Raw genomic sequence first — 10,862 nt, 5'->3', positions numbered from 1 at the left:
TACTGTTCTTGTATCAATTGGATATTTAATTCCGGCATATGATTATTCAGCCATCGCGTGAAAAAAAAATGTAGAACATCAAAAATAAATTATCAGATCGTGTAAAGAAAATCTACCTGATTAAGACTAAGAGTTGTGGTGACCTGTTGGTAACGTCTCTGGGGGGTGATCACCAGACGGGAGTTTGAGTCCCGCTCAAACACGTCTGCAACCTAACCATCCTTGTGAACTACGGATGGCGTGTTTGGGGGAGCCTATAGGTCTAACTTCTGAGTCATCAGTACCGATTGCCTGGCCCTCCTTGGTCCTTGCTTGTGTGGAGAGGGGATTTGGGTGCTAATCATATTTATATTTGGTCAGTCTCTAGACCATTGTCCTGCTTTATAGGGCAATATCACTGTCCCTTGCCTCTGTAATTCATGAACGGTCTATAAATATTTAAACAGTTAGCATAAGGTTGCGAAAATTTCTCGTCTTCTGGTACTTGAAATCTTGGATTTATTATCAAGAAATTCATTAGCAAGATGAGAAAACTGCAAGACTAGGTTGAAGAAGTTCCTTCAGCGGACAATATTTTGATTTACCTACTGCCTGTCATCGAGTAGTATTTAGCTCTCTCTCTCTCTCTCTCTCTCTCTCTCTCTCTCTCTCTCTATGATTTTTTATTTATATGCATTATCGACATATGCGTGAGACTACTATCATTTCTTTACCTGCTTTTACCATCTTCGTGGCATATCCTACGCGCATTGCTGTTACTTGATAAAACTGGCCTTATGCCCAACTCGAGGACACGGATGATGCAAATCGGTAGAATGCGGGGTTATACGGTCGAACGGCTCGTCGAACCCGTTGTCAAACCTGCTTGTCGAACGGTTGGAAGAGGTGGAGTCAGTCCCAATTGCATAAGGTTTGTGTACAATGAAGCCCCGCCCACAAAAGTCAAGCAAGAACAGACTTTCTTCGAACCGCTCGACAAACGTGTTCGACATCCTAATACCCAGTTCACACGTTCGAACATCACTTTAAACATTTGTCTGTCGAACCGCGGTCGACGAACCGTTCGACAGACGTGTTCAACATCCTTGATACCCCGTTCACCACGTTTGAACATCACTTCAAACACTTTTCTGTCGAACCGCGTTCGACGAACCATTCGACGGTGTAAACCCGTATAACACCACGCAATCCCAAAACAGACATAGAGCATAAATCATCATAAACACGACGCATAGATGTCCTTCTTGGAAGAACCAGGATGTTAATTAGCATTTGCTGATATCAGCCATGAATAAAAAGCAGGAGGCTAAGGACCTTTAGGAGCCTTAGGCCATTCTTTATTTGTTCCTTATATTTCTGAGAGAGAGAGAGAGAGAGAGAGAGAGAGAGAGGATTCAGCTATTCCTTGTATTTTAAGGGGCTTTCATTACTGCTGGAGATTTAGCAGAAGCAAACGCTTTCTCATGGCCTATAAATGCCATACATAGTGGTTTGTCATACTCTTGATTTTTCCATTAGCTTGTTATGCATAGGGAGAGAGAGAGAGAGAGAGAGAGAGAGAGAGAGAGAGGGGGGTGTTCAGCTATTCCTTGTCTTTGAAGGGGCTTTCATTACTGCTGAAGATTTAGCAGAATCAAAAGCTTTCTCATGGCCTATAAATGCCATACATAGTGGTTTGTCATACTCTGTTGATTTTTCCATTAGCTTGTTATACATACATAGAGAGAGAGAGAGAGAGAGAGAGAGAGAGAGAGAGAGAGAGATAATGATGTTGTATCATGGTATAAATTTATTTAGCCTTGTATATGTTGATGAGATTACATGTGAAGATCTATGACCAAGTATTATTCAAATCATCATGAGAATAAAAAGTGAGCATTATTCATGCTTTATTTAACTTTATTTAATTTAATATTTTAATTATGCTCCTCTCGGAGAGGTAACAGGTCAAGAAGCTTCAATTAATTTGTGCAATATTTATTGCTTATAAGTTACCTAATTATTTGGTCTTGATTATCAAGAAAAAATGCAACGTCTGGTGAGAAAATTGTAGGATTTTGACGACAAACGTTGTATTGCATAATTTATTTCCAGAGCTCTCTAAGATTTTTCGTATTTATAAAACACATTAATTATAGTCTTAGACTTGAGACATTACTTGGAAACTTGGAACTTTAATGCGCCAAGTAAGCATAAGTACATTATTATTATTATTATTATTATTATTATTATTATTATTATTATTATTATTATTTGCTAAGCTACAACCCTAGTTGGAAAAGGATGCTATAGGCCCAGGGACTCCAACAGGGAAAATAGCCCAGTGAGGAAAGGAAAAAAGGAAAACAAAATAATTTAATGTGGTAAGGTCTCCAGGAGGGATGAGATTCCAATGGAAATGGGCCAGAGAAAAATAAATAATTGAGATTTATTATTGTATATATGTGAATATGATATTCCATCAAAGTTTCCAGATCTTGGGATGTTATCCAATGAGAGTGAAAGAAAAGCTATTCTGCAGAAGACAGCTATTTGAGAGAAGCTGGACCATAAGAAGTAGATAAACCGGACAGGAGGCTTTGGAAAGGACGCATCAGACACCTCGATTAATGACTTAGAAAAAGAAGAATTAAAGAAGGGAGTGTTACGAAATTGGATTTTTCACTCTATAACTTTTGAATGCCAATAATATAGAACTGTTGGCAACTGAATAAAAGAATGATTAAAGACTGCTTTTACGAGCATGGGTCTGTCATAGCACAAGGTCGACATAGTTTAATACCAACAAGAGAATAAAGACTTGCATTTATTGTACCCAGCAAAGTACTACTACTTTTGTGTGTGTGTGTGTGTGTTTTTGCTTGTGTGCGTATACACACTCGCAATATGGAATCTACGTAATTCAAATCCTCAAGCATAATTCACAGGGCTATTTTCTCATAAGAGCCCGACCACAATCGAATTAAAAACTCGTTTAACTTTCAGTTTTCTTTAGCACTCCTCGACGCTTCTTTGTTTAGATAGCGAGTGGTAAGATGGCGGTGAGCTTGAAGGCTCCTGGGGTCCATTTTTTATATGAAGTCGTTTTGCTTTAGTGGTTGTTGTACCCATCGACTGACAGATAGATAGACAGATAGACAGACAGATGGAGACAGTTAAAAATAGTTGGGGTTTTTTATTGACTTCAGTTAGCCTGTCACTCCCAATCGTAGCTGATGTGTCTTAATCGTAGCGTCCACAGAGGAGTTCGTTGCGAACATGATGTAAATTCCGTGAAAGAGCTTGCGTCGTGGCAAAAAAGGTCATCTTGTGTGGCCTCCTAAAGGGCACATTGTTTGACCTCATAAATGTCACGGTTTTTGAGCTCATAAAGGTCACGTTGTTTGACCTCATAAATGTCATGTTGTTTGACCTCATAAATTTCACGTTGTTTGACCTCATAAATGTCACGTTGTTTGACCTCATAAAGGGCACAGCGTTCGATCTCATAAATGTCACATTGTTTGACCTCATAAAGGGCACATTGTTTTACCTCATAAAGGTCACATTGTTTAACCTCACAGGTCACATTTTTTTGACCTCATAAAGGTCACATTGTTTAACCTCATAAGTCACATTGTTTGACCTCATAAGTCACATTGTTTAACCTCATAAATGTCATATTGTTTGACCTCATAACTCACATTATTTGACCTCATAACGGTCACATTTTTTTGACCTCATAACGGTCACATTGTTTGACCTCATAAAGCGCACATTTTTTTTACCTTACTTGTATTGTAAGAATGTTAAAAATTATACTCACTTTTGGATTGATAGAATGAGTGAAACGCGGAATTATAATAGACATTTCCCAAGTAGAAACTACAGATCTTGATATTTTCTTAGTTGTTGTTGAAGAATGGGGTCAGTGTGACTAATGAAAAAAAAAAACGATTGATTTTTAATATTATATATATTAAAAAAAAAACCGAAAAACTTCTTTTTCCAAAACTGTATTTTGAGAAAGTAGAATGTCCTAGATTTATCCTGGAAAATTTTAATTTTGTAAAACATTTTACAATTATATAAAAACTAAATTTATATAGATAGATTGAAAAGTTTAATTCTTTAGATACTAATGTGTATGAATGTATATTTTTCTAATATAAGATAGAATAGAGAGAATTTGAAGCATATGAAAAAATATCCGAAATTATAATCAGCCACCAGTTTTTCGTGAAAATTTCAAAACAAGATGACAGGTCAAATAAGTTTTACCTGCATACAAAAACAATTGATTATAGTGAGTATTTCTTTAAACAAGATAAAAGATTCCTTTGAGCATTGCACACCTAATTTGTTCTTTTCCTCGTTTTGAACTATTTTGTATACGGAGATATGTAGATATTCCAAGAGGATATGCATTTGTATATCTTAGTCTCCGTATTTTCTATAATAGTAATTTCATTTATTTAAGATTCATTAATTTTATAATTTCTCATAACATTGCTTAATACCCGCCCCCACCACCTTGCCAAATAAGTGGCCCAATTTGACCGGCCAATTTCACACATTCTATTCCGTTGCACTCTGTTTAAAGGTCACTCATGAATGGCAGAGGCGAGGGACATGGACAATGTACTAGCTAGTAGTACACTGCCCTAGAGACTGACCATATATACATAAGATCAGCGCCTAAGGCCCCTCTCCATCCAAGCTAGGACCAAGGATGGCCAGGCAATGGCTGTTGATGACTTAGCAGCCAGACTCAGAGGCTTCCCATAGCTCATAAAGATGGCTACCACAACCCTAGATATAACAATCGTTTTCCCTAGGCGCTTTCTTCATGTACAGTCATAACATTTATTGATTGAATACACGATATTTACTTTGAGTATATTTGATGTTGAAAAAATCTCAAGTGATCTTATAAAACACGATGTTTACTCTGAATGAGTGTATTTGACACAGGAGAAAAGCCTGAGACATGTCTTTATTCATGTCTGATGTTTGTCAATTTCTTTACTACGCTTGCCACTGCGCACTGGTGATGGTGAGAGACTTTCGTCCGATCGTTCACAGCAAACCCACCAAACGCTTCCAGAAGACTAAAATTACTGCCGTATCTTCCCTCAGACCATGATATTGATGAATTCAAAAGGCATCTTTGGTAACAACTGCTCTTCCATATTTCATTACGAAATTTTCGGTTTGGCAAAAGAAGTGTCAATACACAATTACTGAATATCAAATTCATAACATTTTACAATTCATAACATTTTACAATTAGTGAATTGATGGTTGGATAAAAAAAAATCTTAAAACAAAAATTTTATTTTATTTAAACCACACCACCTCCTACCCCGCCCCCCCCCTCAAAAAAAAAAAAAAAACTGTCACTATCAAATTTCGCTTTTTACTGAGTTGCTCCTGATACTGTGAGTAGTCAAAGCATCTTGAACATTCAAAAAAAAAAAAAAAAAAAAAAATCTCATTTGCTACTATCTTGTAGTGTATCCAATCATTGTAAATGCCGCTTTTAATTAGCGATAAAGCATGTCTCAGACTTAACTAGGATATACAAGACCAGCTGTCGTGTACCGTAGTCTTGTGGTGTCTTCTTGGGTCACTGTTGCTGTCACTTTTAGAATTTAATCTCAGCGGTTTTTTTTCTTTTCCTGCATATGCTTATACGTCTGACAATATCTTTGATTATTAGTTAAATATATATATATATATATATATATATATATATATATATATATATATATATATATATATATATATATATATGTATATATATATATATATATATAATATATATATATATATATATATATATATATGTGTGTGTGTGTGTGTGTGTGTGTGTGTGTGTATACATGTATATATACACATATATACATATATAATTTATATATACATATATATATACACACACACATATATATATATTGGTATCTCTAATGTTTTTCTTTAAGGCGTTGTTTGGTAACCTAAGGAAACGTCCTTGCCTGGCGTCCTGCCAGATTGAGGTTCGAGCCCACTAAAGCTCGATAGTTTCTTGTAGTATCTGCATCCAACCATCCTTATGAGTTAAGAGAGTCCATAAGTTCACTTGCTGAGTTTATCAGCAGCCATTTTCTGACCCTCCCAGGTCCTAGCTTGGGTGGAGAGGTGCTTGGGCGTTGATTATATGTATATTTTGGTCAGTCTCTAGGGCATCGTGTTGCTAGCTTGGACATTGACACAGTCCCTTGCCTCTACCGTTTATGAGCGGCCTTTAAACCTTTAAATGTCATTTGATAAACCTCTCGTTTTATCAAAATATTGTTTTCATTCAGTTCCAGAACTTCTTATTTCAAATACTTCATGTTTCTTTACAGCGTTATGCATAAGGCTATAGTAAGTTTCATTTTACAAATTGACACATATCGGTACCTGATCTCTAATTTCCTAAAGTTATTTTTTTCAAGTAATAAGTGAGCAATTGTTCAAAGGCCCACTTTCCTCTTGGTAAGGGTAGAAGAGACTCTTTAGCTATGGTAAGCAGCTCTTCTCCGAGAAGGACACTCCAAAATCAAACCATTTGTTCTCTAGTCTTGGGTAGTGCCATAACCTCTCTACCATGGTCTTCTACTGTCTTAGGTTAGAGTTCGCTTGCTTGAGGGTACTCTCGGGCACACTATTCCATCTAATTTCTCTTCCTCTTGTTTTGTTTAAGTTTTTATAGTTTATTGGGAAATATTTATTTCAAGTTACTGTTTTTAAAATATTTTTAATGGCCTGTTTCCTTTCTTCACTGGGCTATTTTCCCTGTTGGAGCCCCTGGGCTTATAGCATCCTGTTTTTACAAATAGGGTTGTAGCTTAGAAAGTAATGATAATGATAATAACAGCGTATGCTTGCATCAAATATCACATAAGGGGTTTTTCTTTTCAGTTTGGCGTGCTTCTTAATTATTTGAAATATTTCAAATACACAAGGTTTATGGAAGGTCACGAAAGACGCCATAGTTCTGTGTTATTACTCTTATGAGATTATTTTTTTATACCTTTAATTGTAATATTCGTATAAGTATTTGACTAGGAGAAAAAATTACAAAAATCACAAACACCTCTTATCCAGCAGGTTACACCCGATAGAGCGTCAGTCGCTGAAAGACATATGCCAAGATAATGATTATTTCTCGTTCTGGTGTACAAGCTTGGCCGATAGGTCTACCATATACACAAGAACAAGAAATTATCATTATTATCTTTTTATTTAATTGCAAGTTAGGTTAGATTAGTTTCCACCCTTTCCATTGTATTGACTCCGGGCCTTATCAAAAGCCACTAAGAGAGAGAGAGAGAGAGAGAGAGAGAGAGAGAGAGAGAGAGGAGAGAGAGAGAGAGAGAGAGAGAGAGAGAGAGAGTTACTAAGTGAAGTGGAGGTAGAAAAAAAGATAGATAATTGTTTGGTAAAGAGAGACAGTACATTCTATCTTATTGTAGAGAGAGAGAGAGAGAGAGAGAGAGAGGAGAGAGAGAGAGAGAAGAGAGAGAGAGAGAGAGAGAGAGAGAGAGAGAGAGAAAGAGATAACTAACTCTTCCTGAGGTGTTGATGACATTCCTTTTTTTTTCTTTACAGATAACGCCCCGGATGGAGTGAAAGGGACAGTCTTAACATTAGGCGTTGGGACCACTCGAGTGATATTTGAAGTGACACTCGAGGTTGTTGTACTTCCTCCAACGGCAGTGGCAAGAGACTTTATTATAAGTGTCAGGTGTGGTCCAAATAAGAATAAAGATAAATTGTATTTGGTTAAGGAATATTTGATTGAGGAGAAATTCATTCTCAAAAATAGTTATCAGATAATCAGTAAAACTAGTTTTTATACGTGTGTGACTATTTCTTGTTACTTGGTATTAAATGATCAGTGGATCTGGAGTCTTTAATTAGAACGGGTTTTCCAAGGAAGCATAATATTCTTTGAAATAAATAAAATACAATCGATTAGTGTAGAATACACATAAAAAGACTTATCTTCTATAAGATAGTACATGAAAGTTTAATAACTAGAGAAGTAAAAGTGATAAAATGCAAAAAAAACAAACAACACTGTAATTAATTAGTGAGATTTTCGTTACAAAAAAAATAGTGAAGACTAGTACATAAAGAACAACCTTCCACTGGACTCCATAATATCTATCCAACCTTCACCCTCTCCTGAAAAAGGAAAATGTCACAGCAAAGAACCCAGACCCGAGGACGAAGGGACCTGAAGGGATGCCCTTCTTGGATCACTCCATGGCTAATGCTGGCCATGCTAGCCCTGGGTGTTGAGCTAACCTCCGCTAAATATCCAGAGGGCGGATTCGCGGATATTGACGGATCCTTCTGCAGATACAGGTAAGCAATATTTGATATCCTTTAAAATGGTTCAGTTTTGTCATTGCTTAGATGGCTACATAACCTGGAAAAAAATATTAGTTGGTAATAGTGAAGAGAAGCTGCTTAGACACGTGAATAAAGATAAAAATATTAGTTGGTAATAGAGAAGAGAAGCTGCTTAGACACGTTAATAAAAGAAAATAGTTGGTAATAGTTAAGAGAAGCTGCTTAGACACGGTGAATAAAAAAATAGTTGGTAATATTGGATAGAAGCTGCTTAGACACGTGAATAAAGATGAAATATTAGTTAGTAATAGTGAATAGAAGCTGCTTAGACACGTGAATAAAGAAAAAAATATGAGTTGGTAATAGTGGATAGAAGCTGCATAAACACGTGAATAAAAATAAAATATTAGTTGGCAATAGTGAAGAGAAGCTGCTTAGACACGTGAATAAAAAAAATATTAGTTTGTAATAGTTAATAGAAGCTGCTTAGAGACGTGAATAAAAAATAAAATATGAGTTGGTAATAGTGGATAGAAGCTGCTTAAACACGTGAATAAAAATAAAATATTAATTGGCAATAGTGAAGAGAAGCTGCTTAGACACGTGAATAAGAAAAATAGTTGGTAATAGTGGATAGAAACTGCTTAGACACGTGAATAAGAATAAAATGTTAGTTGGAAATAGTGAAGAGAAGCTGCTTAGACACGTGAATGAAAAGAAATTGTTGGTAATAGTGGATAGAAGCTGCTTAGACACGTGAATAAATAAAAATATTAGTTTCTAATAGTGAATAGAAGCTGCTTAGACACGTGAATAAAAAATAATATATTAGTTGGTAATAGTGAAGAGAAGGTGCTTAGACACGTGAATAAAAAAAATTGTCGGTAATAGTGGATAAAGGCTGCTTAGACACATGAATAAAAATAAAATATTAGTTGGTAATAGTGAAGAGAAGCTGCTTAGACCACGTGAATAAATAAAAATATTAGTTTCTAATAGTGAATAGAAGCTGCTTAGACACGTGAATAAAAAATAAGTATATTAGTTGGTAATAGTGAAGAGAAGCTGCTTAGACACGTGAATAAAAAATAATATATTAGTTGGTAATAGTGAAGAGAAGGTGCTTAGACACGTGAATAAAAAAAATTGTCGGTAATAGTGGATAAAGGCTGCTTAGACACATGAATAAAAATAAAATATTAGTTGGTAATAGTGAAGAGAAGCTGCTTAGACACGTGAATGAAAATAAAATATTAGTTGGTAATAGTGAAGAGAAGCTGCTTAGACACGTGAATAAAAATAAAATGTTAGTTGGTAATAGTGAAGAGAAGCTGCTTAGACACGTGAATAAAAATAAAATATTAGTTGGTAATAGTGAAGAGAAGCTGCTTAGAACACGTGAATGAAAATAAAATATTAGTTGGTAATAGTGAAGAGAAGCTGCTTAGACACGTGAATAAAAATAAAATGTTAGTTGGTAATAGTGAAGAGAAGCTGCTTAGACACGTGAATAAAAATAAAATATTAGTTGGTAATAGTGAAGAGAAGCTGCTTAGACACGTGAAAATATATATATATATATATATATATATATATATATATATATATATATATATATATATATATATATATATATATATTAGTCGGTAATAGCAAAGAAAAGCTGTTGAGATATGTGGATAAAAAAAATATTTATTGGTAATAGCAAAGAGAAGCTGCTGAGACACGTAAATAGGAAAAAAATATTAATTGATACTAGTAAAGAGAAGCTATATTTTATAATAAAAGCTATTGATTGGTAATAGTGAAGAGAAGCTGTTGAGGCAGGTGAATAAACACATTATTAATTAGAAATAGTAAAGAGGAGTTGCTGAGACAAATGAATAAAAAATAATAATTGGTTATAGTTAAAAGAAGCTGCTGAAACACGTTAATAAAAGATTAATTGGTAATAGTGTAGAGAAGCTCCTAAGATACGTGAATAAAAAAAAAATAGTGATAGGTTATAGTGAAGAGAAGCTATTTAAACACGTGAATAAAAGATTAATTGGTAATAGTGTAGAGAAGCCTCCCCAAGAAACGTGGATAAAAAAAATATTGATTAGTATTAGTGAAGAGAAGCTATTTAAACACGTGAATAAAAGAATATTAATTGGTAATAGTGTAGAGAAGCTCCCAAGACAAGTGAATAAAAAAAAAAATATTGATTGGTAATAGTGAAGAGAAGCTATTTAAAACACGTGAAATTCTCATTACTAACAAAGGGACTTATTGGATCTCTCCCCTGCAGGAGACCGACGCAGTGCTGCGAGGGTCGCTACGACGAATGCTCCATGCCCATCCTGGGGACGCTCTGCTACTGCGACCACTTCTGCGACAGGTACGAGAATCCGGATTGCTGTCCGGATTTCTGGGAAGTCTGCAGAGGCATCACTCTTCGCCCCCTATTAACTTCACCAGTAAGTGAACCTGTTTGTTGCCAAGTAGACCAGGTTAGG

The 10,862-nt window shown here is 35.4% G+C and overlaps 1 protein-coding gene across 1 annotated transcript in view; it reads left to right on the top strand.

Annotated features, from left to right (window-relative positions):
- The first annotated feature begins 7,894 nt into the window (after window positions 1-7,894).
- LOC137620612 (uncharacterized peptidase C1-like protein F26E4.3) overlaps window positions 7,895-10,862 on the top strand; it is a 171,805-nt gene continuing 168,837 nt past the window's right edge. Inside the window, exons 1-2 of the mRNA XM_068350904.1 lie at window positions 7,895-8,376; window positions 10,655-10,825. Coding sequence (XP_068207005.1) covers window positions 8,207-8,376; window positions 10,655-10,825 — 341 coding nt within the window. The 5' untranslated portion in view covers window positions 7,895-8,206. The remainder of the gene's footprint in view (window positions 8,377-10,654; window positions 10,826-10,862) is intronic.

Source organism: Palaemon carinicauda, chromosome 27 (genome assembly GCF_036898095.1).
Source record: "Palaemon carinicauda isolate YSFRI2023 chromosome 27, ASM3689809v2, whole genome shotgun sequence".
In the NCBI taxonomy this organism is placed as follows: Eukaryota; Metazoa; Arthropoda; class Malacostraca; order Decapoda; family Palaemonidae; genus Palaemon; species Palaemon carinicauda.
The sequence above is the reverse complement of the archived record's forward strand: the minus strand, read 5'-3'. Positions and strand labels throughout refer to the sequence as shown.